General features: G+C 41.0%; 1 protein-coding gene across 2 annotated transcripts in view; it reads right to left on the bottom strand.

Moving 5' to 3' along the window:
• vwa8 (von Willebrand factor A domain containing 8) overlaps nucleotides 1-16,751 on the bottom strand; it is a 501,727-nt gene that overhangs the window by 162,758 nt on the left and 322,218 nt on the right. For both annotated transcript variants that reach the window (XM_073046008.1, XM_073046009.1), the window contains exon 26: nucleotides 5,280-5,431. In XM_073046008.1, coding sequence (XP_072902109.1) covers nucleotides 5,280-5,431 — 152 coding nt within the window. The remainder of the gene's footprint in view (nucleotides 1-5,279; nucleotides 5,432-16,751) is intronic.

Genomic DNA, 16,751 nt, shown 5'->3' with positions numbered 1-16,751 from the left:
CCCCTTCTTCTAAATTCCAGCAAGAATAGATCCAGATCCATTTAACGCTCTTGTGCTGGCCCTTTTACTCCCAGGACCTCCTCTGGAACTTCTCAAATGCCAGCATATCCTTTCTTAGATAAGGGATTCAAAACTGCTCATGATACTCTAAGTGTGGTTTGATCAATGCCTTATAAAGTCTTAGCATTACAACTTTGCATTTATATTCTATTCCTCTCAAAATGAATGCTAAGACTGCATTTGCCCCCCTTAGCACTGACTCAACCTGCAAGTTAACCTTCAGGGAATCCTGCATGAGGACTCCCAAGTCCCCTTGCACCTCTGATTACTGAATTCACTCCTCTTTTAGAAAACTGTCTAGGCCTTTATTCCTTCTATCAAAGTTCATGACCATCCACTGTATTCCATCTCTGACTTCTTTGCTGATTCTCCTAATTTGTCTAAGTCATTTTATAGACTCCCTGTTTCCTCAACACTACCTGCCCCCCCCTCCATTTACCCTTTGTATCATCTGTAAACCTGGCCAAAGAGCCATGAATTCTGTCATCCAAATCATCGATATATAATGTGAAAAGAAGCGGTCACAACACCGACACCTTCAGAACATATTGGTCACCGGCTGCCAACCAGCCATCCATCAAATTCCTTGGTAATTAAAGAGAACTTCTGTTGCTAACACTCCATTTTAAATTTATTTGTGCCTCTGTTTTACTCCTTATGTATTTGGAAAAAAAAACAGTTGATATCCTCTTTTATATTATCTAGCTTACTCCATATTTAATCTTTACTCCCCTTATTGCTTTTTTAGTTGCCTATTGTTGGTTTAATAAAGCTCTAGCTTTCCACTAATTTTTGCTACTAATAATGCCTTCTCTCTTGTTTCCACGCTGTCTTTGACTTCCCTTCTCAGCCATGGTTGCCTCATTTTTCCTTCAGAATACGACTTCTTGGGATGTGTCTTCCTGAATCTGCACCTTCCAAATTGCTCCCAGAAGCTCCAGCCATTGTTGTTCTGCCATCATTCCTGCTAGTATCCCTGTCCAATCAACTTTGACCAGCTCCTTTCTGATGCTTTTGTAGTTTGCTCTATCCACCAATACTAATACATCTGATCTTAGATTCTTCTTCTCAGCTGCAGGGTGAACTCCATCATATTATGATCACTGCCTCTTAAGGGTTCTTTTATCTTAAGCCCCCTAATCACATCTGGTTCATTACACAACATCCTATCCAGAAGTGCCTTTTCCCTACTGGGCTTAAACACAAACTGCTCTAAAACTCATCTCACAGGTACAGAGGGGCCACTGCACAGGATCAGAAAAAAAAACTGCCGAAAGTTATAAACTCAACCAGCTTCATCGGGGCAGTGCTCTCCATAGCGTTGAAGACACCTTCTGCTTCAAAACAACAAATTTCACAACATATGCTAGTGATATTAATTCTGATTCTACAAATTCCTTCTCCTGGGGATCCAGTACCAACCTGACTTTACCAATTATTGAAACCCCCACGACGATCGTAACATTGTCATTTTTACATGCCTTTTCTATCTCCCATTGAAATTTGTACCCCACATCCTGGCTATTGTTTGGAGGTCTGTATACAACTGCCATCAGGGTCTTTTTAAAGTTTCTTAACTCTACTCATAAGAATCTTCCTGTCCTATCGCACCTCTTTCTAAGGATTTGATTTCATCTTTTACTAACAGAGGTACCCACCCGTTTCTGACTTTCCCCCACACTAACTCAGTAGACAATCACTCCACAACATCATCCATTTCTGCTGTGATAGTACCCCTTAACAATGCCACTCCCTCAATTCTTCCCTCCTTATCCTTTTTGAAACATTTAAATCCCAGAACATCCAACAGCCAAGTTTCTGTAATGGTCACAATATCATAGTTCCATGCACTGATCCATGCTCTAAGTTCATCACCCCTAATACTTCTCACATTAAAATAGATACATTTCAATCCATCCAACAGATTATATTTATGCCCTTTCCACTGCCTTTCTTTCCTCACAGCCACTCTGCACATTGTACCTTCCTTCACACCAAATGCTCCATCTTCTGACCTCTTATTCTGGTTCCAATTCCCCTGCCAACCTTGTTTAAACCCTCCCCAACAGCTCTAGCAAACCTGCCACAAGGACATTGTTAAAGCAAACATGAGGAAATCTGCAGATGCTGGAAATTCAAGCAACACACACAAAATGCTGGTGGAACACAGCAGGCCAGGCAGCATCTATAGGGAGAAGCACTGTCAACGTTTTGGGGTGAGACCCTTCATCAGGACTAACTGAAAGAAAAGATAGTAAGAGTTTTGAAAGTAGGAGGGGGAGGGGGAATCCAAAATGATAGAAGAAGATCGGAGGGGGTGGGGTGAAGCTGAGAGCCAGAAAGGTGATTGGCAAAAGGGATACGGAGCTGGAGAAGGGAAAGGATCATGGGACGGGAGGTCGAGGGAGAAAGAAAGGGGGAGGGGAGCACCAGAGGGAGATGGAGAACAGGCAGAGTGATTGGCAGAGAGTGGAAAGAAAAAGGGGGGGGGGAGAAAATAAATAAATCAGGGATGGGGTAAGAAGGGGAGGAGGGGCATTAACGGAAGTTGGAGAAGTCAATATTCATGCCATCAGGTTGGAGGCTACCCAGCCGGTATATAAGGTGTTGTTCCTCCAACCTGAGTGTGGCTTCATCTTGACAGTAGAGGAGGCCATGGATAGACATATCAGAATGGGAATGGGACGTGGAATTAAAATGTGTGGCCACCGGGAGAACCTGCTTTCTCTGGCAGACCGAGCGTAGGTGTTCAGCGAAACGGTCTCCCAGTCTGTGTTGGGTCTCACCAATATATTAAAGGCCACACCAGGAGCACCAGACGCAGTACACCACACCAGCCGACTCACAGGTGAAGTGTCGCCTCACCTGGAAGGACTGCCTGGGGCCCTGAATGGTGGTGAGGGAGGAAGTGTAAGGGCAGCTGTAGCACTTGTTCCGCTTACAAGGATAAGTTCCAGGAGGGAGATCGGTGGGAAGGGATGGGGGGTACGAATGGACAAGGGAGTCGTGTAGGGAGTGATCCCTGTGGAAAGCAGAAAGGGGGGGGAGGGAAAGATGTGCTTGGTAGTGGGATCCTGTTGGAGGTGGCGGAAGTTATGGAGACGTTGTTTCCTGTTGTCCAAGTGTAACTCATCACTTTTATATGGGTCATACCCTCCCCAGAAGATATCTCAACCTGAATTCCTGCAATTTAGGTGTCTCTCTGTAACTCCTGTAAACCCTTCATTCTCCTGCATGTCCCACAGGTCACCTAGCTCCAGTTCCCTAACATGGTCTGTAAGGAGCTGCAGCTGGATCCACTTCTCAAAGGCGTAACCATCGGGGACAGTGCAGGTCTCAGATTCTCCACATCCCACAAGAGGAGCACACAATTGCCCTGGGTTTCATTCTTGCCGACCTGGGCTCCATTCTCCACTGAGCCCTTTCTTTTTCCTTGCCTGCCTCTATCACCCACCTGCCTCCATTTATCAACTCCTCCCCTAACTAGGTCCTTCTGCCCATTACCCTGCTTTTAACTTCAGTCCACTCGTCACTAACTGGCCCCCATCTTAGTGGTTCCCCCTCTCCTCACTCCAGTCCCAGTCCTGGTGGTGTCTTGACACAAAGTGTTGACTGTCCATTTCCCTCAACAAAGGCTGCTTGCCCACTGAGTTCCTCTAGCACATTATGTGTTGCTTCGCACACTAGTATCTGCAGTCTCCTGTGACTTCACTACCTGTGAGGTAACTTACAATTAGAACTGACTCAGTGGCAATCTGCAGCAGCCCAAATCAGTGTGTGGCACAATCAGCCCTATTCAGAATCCCTGTTTAAATGGGATAATCTACTAGGGCCTGGTGTGTATCTCAGCCATCACCACGTAATGCACAGAGTTTTGATGAAGGGTCTCAGCATGAAATGTTGACTGTCTACTCTTTTCCATAGATGCTGCCTAGCCTGCCAAGTTCCTCCAGCATTTTGTGTGTGTGCTTTGGATTTCCAGCATCTGTAGATTTTCTCATGTTTGTGATTACCACAAGGAGATGTATACACAAGCCCCCTTTGGTGTCAGAACAGAAAATGCTGGAGGAACTCAGCAGGTTAGGCAGCACCTATGGACTGAGACCCTTCATCAGGACTGGAAAGGAAGGGGGAAGAAGTCAGAATAAGGGAGTGGGGGAGGGGAAGGAGTAAAAGCTAGAAGGTGATAGGTTCTCGTTTTTGATTTCTCTTCCGTGAGAAAAGGAAAATGCACATTCACCCTAAGTCTTCCCATGACCTGATACACCTGCAAATGTAGTTTTTTCTTCAGAAACTGGATAGGAATGCAATAATGTGTAGCCCCTTCCTTCTCCATCTTGTTCCCATCTTCCCTACTGAATACTAAGTTAACAGCACTTGCTCATAGATTGCTCCTGCTGGGTGCACTATTGATTTAACTGTCGTGCTCAGCAGACAATATATTGGGTATCCCATCACATGCCCAGTTGCTTAGAGCTTTTCAATACTAGACAAGGCAGATGACCGTTTTCACCCAAGTCATTAACAGAGCTTTGAGTGGCAGGACTCATTGCAATTGCAGGGTTCAAATGCATTGTAACCCAGGCAAGTTTATAACAGAGGAAAATTACTCCAACATTTACTGAAGATAAATAAAAAACAACTTCTTGTCATCTATTTCAAGAAAATACTTGTTTCTTTTTCTACTGTGGCAGTGATAGAATTAGCACATGAAAATACGCCAAATAAAAATACTGAACTAAAACTGTGTCTGATGCTGATGCTGATAAGTTATACCACTGTTGGTCAAATAGAGAGTCAAACATTAGTGGATTGCAGCAGTATCTTTGAATGGCAAAATGTTATTTTTTAAGATCCATAAAGTACATTAGTAGTGTCAGGAATTTCTTACATTTGTTCAGTTACATCAGATAATTGAAGAGAGCCCCAAATATTGTGCTGTGTGATAGTTTAATAAATGCCAGTTAATTCTGAATCAAGGACAGAAACACAAGCCCAGTGAAGAAACAAATATTTCCCTTTATTGAAGATGATCTGCATATTCTTATCAACTTATCTACCAAACACCTGATGGACAATTTAAGATCGTTAGTTAAAAGTGTTGAAAGCTCAATCCAACTCTGTGGCGATCTCTATTGATGAGCAGCATGTGATAATTACCAGTAAACAATGCAATATGCTCTGTTCAGTTCAGTTAGAATTTAAGGTATTGAGCTTACTCCTTAGCCAGCTGTACATTAGTAGGCTTGGCTCCTATTGGGATCCCATGCTTGTGCAACGTGCTGATTAGGATTTCACGCATTTCACTATTGTACGAATCGAAGTCGAACACGTTGCGGACCACATTTGCAAGTCCTTCAGTAGGAAATTTCTGCAGAGAAACAAAGTACAAAAACAGAGTCCTTGAGCACAGGTGCACCATAAAGCTGTGTACTTAGTCTTCTGCTTTACATTTATGAATTTATGACTGAGCACAGCATCAATGCCATATTTAAGTTTGCTGATGACACCCATTGTCACAGGTAGAATCAAAGGTGATAACGAATCAGGGAGACTGCAAATCTGGCTCAGTTGTGCCACAACAACAATCTCTTACTCAATGTCAGCAAGACAAAGCAGCTGATTATTGACTTCAGGAGGAGGAAACCAGAGGTCCTCGTCGGAAGATCAGAGGTGGAGAGGATCAGTAACTTTAAGTTCCTTGAAGACCTGTCCTGTACCCAGCATGCAAGTGCAATTATGAAAAAGCACAGCTGCACCTCTATATCCTTAGGGGTTTTCAAAGATTTGGCATGACATCTAAAACTTTGGCAAATATCTATAGATGCTACAAACAATAGTGGGTATGGCCCAGTCCAACATGGGTAAAGTCCCTCCTCACCACTGAGCACATCTACACAGAGTGTTGTCGCAGGAAAGAGGCATTCATCATCAGGGATTCTCACGATCCAGGCCATGCTCTCTTTTCACTGCTGCCATCAGGAAGAAGGTACAGGAGCCTCAGGACTCACAACACTATGTTCAGGAACAGTTATTACCCCTCAACCATCAGACTCCTGAACCAGAGATAACTTCATTCAACTTCAATTGTCCCACAACCTATGGACTCACTTTCAAGGACTCTTCATCTCATGTTCATGAAATGTATTGCTTATTTATTATTATTATTATTCTCTTTGTTTGCACAGTTTTTTGTCCTTTGTACACTGATTTGGTATGGTTTTTCATTAATTCTATTATGGTTATTGGATTTATTGAGTATGCCCACAGGGTTGTACATGGTGACACATACAGTACGTACATTGATAATAAATTTATTTTGAACTCTGAAAATTCTCATTTGACACAATCATGCTTCATCCAATGTGAGTTTCAAACTTTGAACTAGTTTAAACACCAGGTCAATTTCCTGAGAAACAGATGTGCATTAATTCTGAAAATTAGTTGGATATTTTAATTATCAGACTTCTGATGAAACAATCAGTATTGTGCTTAAAATTAGAAACAATTACCAATTACAGTAATAAATGCTGAATGTTTGAAAGCAATGCTCAGTATTAACCGGGTTACTGGTTCCTCTGTCAATGAAATCTCTCGAGATACAATGCAGATAAAATATTTCGGAAATATAATTCAGAACAGAACTGGACCAAATAATAATAGGCTCAAAATTCATATGAGGGTAAAAGGCTAATAGCTTCCACCACCAGAAATAGAAATAAGAATTTTTCTGTAAAAACATTTTGGTCCACTATACTCTAGCAAAAGTGGTTGTAAATTTCACACACTCATTTACTTCAAAGACCAATGCACCCATTCCCAAATACAATTGTTGGTTGTTCATATATTATTCCTTTGTTTCCGTTTCAATTTACTCTTTGTTTCCCTCTTATTTCTCAGATTTGATTTTTAAATTCATTATAATTCCTTTGTTGTCATTTATTTAGTTTCCTTTCTCATTCTTTATTTTCAATGGTTAGCTTGGAAGCCTATGGAGGCACAACATTCAAGAGGTTTCTGATTGGACTTTACATTCCCATAGTGTGACCAATTCAAGTTTAATTGTCATTCATCCATACATCAATACTCATGAATACAGCCAAATGAGAAAGCAGTTCAATTCATGCTGTTTCTCACAATATGAAATACTGAAGTAAACCCTGGAACAATGTGTTGGACAAAACACATACGAAGGCCACGATGAAATTGTGGATAGTCAAGTTACTGCAGCATCAGTACCTTCGTTAACCTCAGGTGGAAACAGTCTCACTGCTGAGTCAGAAGACTATGCAACCAAAATTCCATTTACAAACTGCTTGCATAAGCTAGATTGTCAATTCAGCAGTATACTCAGGGAGCAATGAATTCTCAGGGATATGCCTTTTAGATGACACAAACAAGATGCTAGAAGAACTCAGCAGGTTAGGCAGCATCTGTGGAAGGAATTGGATAGTTAACATTTCTGGTCAAGACCTGCATGAAGCCCAAATAAAGGGCATTGATCTGAAACATCAACTGCCAAGTTCCCTCTACAGATGCTATGTGACCTGTTGAGCATCATCTTTGTTGCTACACTTTCCAGTATCTGCAGGCTCTTGATCTGCATTAAATCTAAGAACCTATCTGCCCTATCAGATTTATGCAAAAGACCCATAGTTGAAGTTATGAAAAGGTTTCCCAGTCCACAATTTCTGTTCACTAATATGAAAATTAATTTGCCATTCACTTATCATGCAGGTCGTTACTTGTTTTCTAGTGACCTTCTTTGCAATTTGTTAGTTGCCTTGACAGATGCTCTGACTCTTCGAAGTGCTCCAAATGTAAATTGCTTCTTGCTTACTATTCTAAGCTTACTGATGATTTCCTGGAAACATAAATATATATTTGTTTCAGAATGAAATATAATTTATAAGCCTGAAGTTATCAAAGAGCCTCATAAACTGAGATTCTGCACTTGGTTTGTCTGCATCTGAAGCTCATTGCTTGAAACTGAGGTCATGTTTTCGGCCAGTAAACAAGAAGCAATATCTTAGGTTCCAATCCAAGTGTCTTTGCTGATTTTCTTGGGGGCATGACCCATGGAGATAACAAGAATCCCATCATGTTTTAGAGCGCAGAGAATGCCTCGATGGAAACCTCATGAAATTTTGATGAACAGAAGGTAATAAACTATTTATAGTACTGCAGACCAAGTATTGCAGCACAGCCAGTAGTTGGACACTTACTGTGATGATGAGTGAAAACTTGCTTCTATTATATAAAAAGAGTGTGCAATGCTGAATACCCTGATCTCATAAATTCATGGACACTGGCATTATTAGGTTTGGTTATTATATGCTATACTGATGGTGCTTTTCTTGACACATTTTATTGTTAACTAACTGCTTCCATTAATTCTTAAGGATATTTGGCTATCATTCATATTATTCTGACCATGCAATCAACTAAGGACTAACTGTGCATGATTTAAACAGTACCGTATAGCTCAAAGCATTTTACTGTACCTGCTTTTGATAACGTTTATTGGGCTACATGTACCATTAAATTTATTGCTATGAATATGAATGCAATTGAATTAATGAAAATGATAACATTTTTGTAGTGAATCCAAACAATACAATCTCCTTCAGTAATTCTGGAATTAAATGAGATGCCTCCTTCAATGTAATTATTTCTTCCTTTCAATGAATTACTTTAGCTGAAGTAAATGAAAATTAATTGTGATGCTTCCAATGAATCTGAAAACAACAATTTCCACAAATGCAGGCAGGAGCAATTTAAGCAATCTTTTGAGTGTCCCTTCTAATAACAACTCTTACAACTCAATGTACCTCAGGCAATTCCAAAGAGTTCCACTTTTGAAAATTTAGTTATTTATTAGAGATACAGCGCAGAGTAGGTCTTTCTGGCCCTTCTGAACCAGCAACCTCCAACAACCGTGATTTAACCCTAACCTGATCACGGGACAATTTACAATGATCAATTAAACAACTTGTATCTTTGGAGTTTGGGAGGAAACCGGGCACCCAGGGAAAATCCACACATTTCACAGGGAGGATATACTGTACAGAGACTCTTTTCTAGGATGCCGAACTGAACTCTGATGCCCAAGCTGTAATACAGAGTAAGTGGCAGCTTCCCGAAGAGTGAGAATAGGAAGATCTAGGGTTACAAAGGCGTAGTTTCCTGAAAGTAGTACTGTGTCTAGATAGGGATAGAAGGTGTCTGCCATGCTTGCCTTCAGTGGTCAGGACACTGAGTATAGGAGTTGGATGCCATGTTATATTTAGGCAAGATGTTAGGGAGACCATATTCAGAGTATCGTGAACAGTTCAAGTTCCCTAACTATAGGAAGGCTGTCATTAAGTTAGAAAGCGTGCAGAAAAGATTTACAATGATGCTACTGAGTCTAAAGGGTCTGGGTAAAAAAAAAACAGAGACTGGATAGGCTTGGACTATTTTCTCTGGAGTGTATGAGGCTGAGGGGTGACTTTAGAGAGATTTATAACACCATGAGCAGCACAGATATGTGGTCACAATCTGTTTTCCAGGGTAGGGGAGTCTAGTTCTTGTGGGTATAGACAAAAGGTGGAAGGGGAAAGATTTAAAGGGGACTTGAGAGGTAATTTTTTCACACAGAGGGTGGTGTGTATCTGGAACAAGATGTTAGAGGAAATTGGTTGAGATAGGCATCGTTACAGCATTTAAAAGGCATTGGGAGAGGTTCATGGACAGAAAAGGTTTAATAAGGTTGATAAGGGTCAAACACAGACAAATTGGACTAGTTCAGGTAACCACCTTGGGCATTATGGATGAGTCGGTATGAAGGACCAGTTTCTGTGTTGCATTACTCTAATAACTAAAGTTCTATGCCTGCCATGCACCTTTTGATTTTCTTTGGCAATATAATGTAGAAAGAAAACAGAGATGTAGATTTCTTTACTACGTCCTTAAATGGAAAGTACAAATTAAGAGGTAGAAAATATTCATTGAAACTACTTTCCAGCAGGAATTGATGTTCCTCTTTTGCTTCAGAATTCCGTCCCATGGATTTGTCATTGCCAGTAAATCCCATTGTGGCTTAAGTCTCTCTGCCTACCTTTAACCATGTTCCTTCCCGAAGGAGTATCCATTAATCTCAATCCTGAAACTTTGAAATAACTCTGTGTATACAGTGTGTCAGAAAAGAGTTCTACATTTCCATCATAATTTGTGAAAAAACTCTTAGCTATTTCAGTTCTAGATGGCTTGTCTTTAATTATAAAACTATGCCTTCTCCCTTTGTACTCTCCCACCAGCTGAAGTGTTCTCATGAACAAGGCCATAATATTTTAGCAGTGATATGAGTCCCCCAATTGTTTGCTGCTCCAGTTACCAGTAATCTGCAGTGTTTTTGTGTCTCTACTTGAATGCTTCTTGATCACCCAAACAAGGGAATGAATACCATTTTATAAAATATTTTCTCATAACCTAACCCTTACATGCTGGTATCATTGTGGTGAACCTATTATGTATTCTAAAACTGTGTAAAAATTGGCATTGCATTATACTTCGAATTTTCTCTTGAACAATTGTTCAAGACCAAACAGGAAGTATAACACATTGCCAAGTTAACAACTTCTATTGATTTTAGAACTTCCTCACTGACCGTCAACACAGGTGCACCTCAGGACTACATGCTTAGCCCTGCTAAATTCTCTTTATATTTGTATGACTGAGCATAGTTCCAATGCCATTTACAAAGTTGCTGATGACAGCTCTGTTGTTGGCAGAATCATGGATAGGTCAGCTATTTGAGTGTTGTCATAACAACCACCTTGTGCTCAACACCAGCCAAACAAAGAAACTGATAGTGGACTTGAGACCATAACAAGCAGCCCAATGAGCCATTCAATCATGGCTGCTTTTTTCCCTCTCTCAAATCCTTTCTCCTGCCTTCTCCCCGTAACTCTAAACCAATCAAGAACCTATCAAGCTCTATCTTAAATACACCCAATGACTTGACTTCTACTGTCTAAATGGAAACAAATTCTTCTCTAGAGTACATCCTTCTTTAGATACTGGCCCTACGTAATAATCCAACTGCAGTCCGACTAATGCCTTTCAAACCTTCAGTGGTACATCTTACTTTTAGACAATAGATGCAGAAGTAGACCATTCAGCCCTTTGAGCCTGCACCGCCATTTTGAGATCACGGCTGATCAATACCCGGTTCCTGCCTTGTCCCCATATCCCTTGATTCCCCTATCCATAAGATTCCTATCTAGCTCCTTCTTTTCTATTCTATTCTTCCTGAAATTAAAGCTTTAGGAATGGGAATCAGGTGAACATGCATCAGTCCTGATGGAAAGGGCAAGCAGTTTTAAGTTTCTGAATGTCAATATTTTGAAAGATCTAACCTGGGCATAGCATACAGATGTAACTGGCATGCCAGCACCTCTTTTTTTAAAAGAAGTTTAAAGAGATTTGGCATGTCATCAATGACTCTGTCAGACTTCTGCAGGTGGAAAGCATTCTGATTGGTTGCATCACAGCCTGATACTGGAGTTCCAATTACAGGATCACAAGAGGCTGCAGCAAGTGATGGACTCAGTCACATGCATCACTGGTACAGCTCTCCCCATCGAGGACATCGACAAGAGGCTCTGTTCAGGAAGGCAACATCTATCATTAAGAATCCCCACCATAGGGCTATTGACTCTACCATCAGGCAGGAGGTACAGGAGCCTGAAGATTCAACTACAGCTTCCTTCGTACTGCTGTCAGGTTCTTGAAGGGATCTAAAAAACCCAAACATTACTTCAAATTATATTTCTTTTTTCTCTCAACTTGTATGAATGTCCCTAAGTTAATTTAATTTATTTTGACATGTGAGTTATATATAATTAATATTAATTTGTCTATTTTAACATATTTGTCACATTTGCAACGTACTGTGCTGTTTCTGCAAAAAGTTCACTTTCATGGCATTTGTTGTTGTTATTCCTCTCTGTGTCTTGTAGTGCATTGGGCGGCAACCTTGCTGTTTCTTTGGCATTTGTCTGTTTTTTGATGAGGCAGAGTTGCTAGCTTGACACTCAACCCAAAATGATGGAAAGCATGCAAGAAGCATGCCTAGATTCCAACCTAGGACCACCGGCATCAGAGTCTGATGCTAATGCCACTACACCACTTGCACGGATTTTCATGACATTTATTAAGCAATGCAGTGGTTTAATTATTGGGTTTTGTGGTTTTGGGTTTTTGATCTTCCACATCAACCCGGCACAGTGGAGAGCGCACTCCATAACGATCTGTCCCGAGTCCTGAGAACCTCCATTCCCGAGCCTGGTGCTGAAACATACATTCTTAAGTGTTTTATATGCATAGAAAAGTAAAATATATACTATATACTAAGACAAACATTTGACTAACTGACGCTAAATAATACCGGATGTACCTGTTCCAACTTACTTAGTAAGAGAACTTATGATTTTTTTCGATCCCGATCCACGATAACCCACACACATCCTCCCGTATACTTTAAATCATCTCCAGATTACTTATAATACCTAATACAATGTAAATGCTATGTAAAATGGTTGTTATACTGCATTGTTTAGGGAATAATGACAAGAAAAAAAAGTCTGTACATGCTCGAACAACAAGTGCTAGAAGAGCACCTCAGGGTTCTCTCGATTCGCAGTTGGTTGAATTCGTGCATGCGGAATCCGCGGATAAGGAGGGCCGACTGTATTTAATTGAATTCATGTTCCCTGTGCCACTGGCTGCAACACAAGCCCAAAGCATGATTAATCCACCCCCGTGCTTAACAGTTGGAGAGGTGTTCTTTTCATGAAATTCTGCATGCACCCTTTTTTCTCCAAACATACCTTTGCTTAATGCAGCCAAAATTTCCTATTTTAACTTCATCAGTCCACAGGATTTGTTTCCAAAATGCATCAGGCTTGTTTAGATGTTCCTTTGCAAACTTTATGAATTTGCTGAATTTTGTAGTGAAGATGCAGGAAAAGTTTTTTTCTGATGACTCTTCCATGAAGGTCATATTTGTGCAGGTGTCGCTGCACAGTAGAACAGTGCACCACCACTCCAGAGTCTGCTAAATATTCTTTTGCAGTCAAACGGGGGTTTTGATTTGCCTTTCTAGCAATCCTACAAGCAGTTCTCATGGAAATTTTTCTTGGTTTTCCAGACCTCAACTTGACCTCCACCATTCCTGTTAATTCCCATTTCTTAATTACATCACGAACTGAGGAAACGGTTACCTGAAAATGCTTTGCTATCTTCTTATAGCCTTCTCCTGCTTTGTGACATCATTTATTTTAATTTTCAGAGTGCTAGGCAGCTGCTTAGAGGAGCCCATGGCTGCTGATTGTTGGGACAAGGTCTGAGGAGTCAGGGTATTTATAAAGCTTTGAAAGTTGCATCACCTGGCCTTTCCTAACAATGACTGTGAACAAGCCATAGCCCTAACAAGCTACTTAAGGTCTGAGACCTTGGTAAAAGTTATCTGAGAGCTCAAATCTCTTGGGATGCCCAAACTTTTACATGGTGCTCCTTTCCTTTTTTTCACTCTAAAATTGTACAAAACAAAAATAATACACTAATATTGCTTAAAATGTTGAAAAGAATGTTTCATCTTTAACTTTATGACTTTTGGAGATCAGTTCATCTTCTACTCACTTAACTATTCACAGTAACAGAAATTTTGACTGGGGTGCCCAAACTTCTGCATGTCACTGTAGAAGAGTGTCTACAGTGACAGAATGTCTCAGTATAGCAGAGGAACACTGCTTCGGCCCATGATACTATGCTGAACTAATTAAACTAATGACACCTAATCCCTACTGTGATATTTAGTTTTAAACACCAAGCTGAGCACAGATGTTTATTAGCAAGCCACGCATAAACTAGTAAAATCAAAGTCCATGACATTCAATGTTCAAAAGCAGCATGGATGCAAATTTCAGTCCAAGGCAGAAAGCATAGTGTGGTAATGAACCTTTCAGGCAGTTGGCAGTATTTCCTCAGGGTCAGTAATAGGATCATTGTTCTTTATTGTGTAGACTAAAAGCACTGCCTTATGTATGAACGTCATCATTTTAAAGTGTGTGGGCAGCACAAAGCTTGGGAATGTAGAAGACAATGAGAAATATAGTAACAGACTTCTGGAGAACATAAATGGGAGCAGAAAGATTCCTCTGGAAGTTCCTGTCAACTCTACCCTTCAAAGAAATCACAGCTGATTTAAAGCATCTTAGAAGATCCTTCAATGCACTTGGATTTATCAACCTCTGCTTTGAATATAGCTGAGAATTTCGCAGCCGCTGCAGTCCTTTCACAGTTTAATAGGCATAGACATAATAGGCTTAGTTGCCTCCTCCTGTGATCTCAGTTCCTCAGTCCCTTAGCTTGTGCTAGTGAGCTCCTGGTTCCAGGATTCCCAGCCGGGGGAAATATCCTGCCAAGCATGCACCCCTGTCAAGCTCCTCATATATTTTAAGTTTCAGTGAGGTTCCCTCTCACCTTTTAAACTCTAGAAAGAAAGACCAAAATTACTTAATCACCTCATAGTTAAAGTCAGCTTAGCTCACAAGGTAAGAAACCTTTGGTGCAAAAGCCCTGTACATATTTTCCTGGACAGGGATGTTAAAAGTCTACACCATATTCCTGCTGTGGTTTCGTCAAGGTCCTAAATAATTGCAGTGGGATCTCCTGATTCCGATAGTCCAAATCCTTAGTAATAAATGCAACATACAAAATGCAAGAGGAACTCAGCAGGGAGGGCAGCATCTGGGGAGAGAAATGGACCATTGACATTTCTGGTTGAGATCCTTCATCTGGATCTAGTACTGAATCCAGATCAGATAGAGAGTCTTGCCACTACATCAAATGCTGCTCCAGATTCCAGTATCTGCAGTTTCTTGCATCTCTGTAATAAAAGACTTACATGAAATTTACTTTCCCTTTGCATGCTGTATTTGCCTGTTCAGGTTCTGTGTAATATAAATAATTTCTTTTCACTCAATTCTATGCAAAGACAATCAAATTTTCTGAATGCCAATCAGTTTCCCAACCACACCTGTGGAAGTTGTGGTAAGACAAGGGTTAAAGACAACATTTGGGCAAGGGTAGCCAGGGGCAATGTGTAATCAACCCAGACAACTGGAGTCTCTAAAGTGAGATCTTTTCTAGAAAGGTCGCTGAAGGACATAGCTTCCCTTTACAGAGCAGGAGGAGCTGGAGACAGACGAGATGGGAATATAATGGAAGGATGCAAAACACACACAACTAAGGGACAATTGCTTTACCAATTTCAAAGTATCATGGTTGCCATCTTGTAGTATCTATTGACTTTTAACACCTCTATTGTGAAGGGTGATTGATCTTGCAAATAAGGAAATCAAACATGCACAGTTTACCAAATAATCAATATCCATAACCGTTAAATTCAATTCTGTATAAAATTAGCAACACACACAACACACTGGAGGAACTCAGCAGGCCGGGCAGCATCCGTGGAAATGAGCAGTCAACGTTTCGGGCTGAGACCCATTGCCCTGACGAAGGATCTCGGCATCTGCAGCACCTGCAGTGTATTTTGTGTTTACTGTATCAAATTAGTATTTTTCTCTCCTGGCTTCTGAACAGTGTGGTGACAGGGTCAAACTGTTCTCTTTGTGCACATATAGAATAAAGTGTGATTGAGGGTAAATGTGTGTGTGTTGTTCTGAGTCCAGTTAATTGGCAACAACAGTTACTTGGAGGTTCTGTGATCCGGGTCGGATCCCATGCAAGCATGTTATAAAAAGGGGTGGCTTGGCTGGGATCAGATCCTGCAGGAGTTCAGTAAGTGTGTGGTTCAAAAAAGAAAGAAATTCCTAAGTGCACGTGCGTTCATGTGCTTGTGTGTACATCCCCAATACTTGTGCGAATGGCTAGGGATGACTGATGTTGAAACACTGTTCCAACCCTTTAAGGGGGATGCCAGCATGGTATATGCTTGTACATATGGATCAGAAAGCGTTTAGTACATTGGTAAGTGTGTGAAATGGACTAAGGGAGCTCAAAACGGATTCCCACCTGATGTTATGCTTAATACAGACCAATTGGAATGCTGTAGAAGGTGTTGTTAGGGAAAGAAATCTCAGGGTGCTCCATGGAAGGGCAAAATGCAGAAGCAGTTAGAAAAAGCAGAGAAAATGAACAAACGTGTGAGAAAGAAAAGATACAGAAAGAGTCAAATATCATGGTATCTTCTTTCAGGGAAAAAAAAACAACTTAAACAAATGGTACCAAAATCTGAAGATGAATTCGAGACTTTGTATCCCCAATGACTATTACCACAGAACTTGTTCAAGATGTCACCCGCCCACTGCACCCCCAACCCCCTCCCCCAATTATTCGTGATTGTTTGAGACCAGCCAGTGCTCTAACACTATCTGACGTTCTGGCTAACACTTCGAGAGGTGGAGGACAACAATGGGCTGTGGTGGGCTGGGGGGGTATGGGGTGCTGGTTCACTAGGTAAAGGTCAGGTGGCAGAATGTACAAATCTCATGACTCTAGTGTGGATCTGTACCCTGTGCACACATTTTCAGGACTGCATGAGTGCCCCATTGAAGTTTACAGACAATGGTCTAGCCCTGAATTATGGGCTATAATAGAGTCAACTCCTGGTCCTAAGGGAG

Source organism: Hemitrygon akajei, chromosome 5 (assembly GCF_048418815.1).
Source record: "Hemitrygon akajei chromosome 5, sHemAka1.3, whole genome shotgun sequence".
NCBI lineage: Eukaryota > Metazoa > Chordata > Chondrichthyes > Myliobatiformes > Dasyatidae > Hemitrygon > Hemitrygon akajei.
The sequence above is the reverse complement of the archived record's forward strand: the minus strand, read 5'-3'. Positions and strand labels throughout refer to the sequence as shown.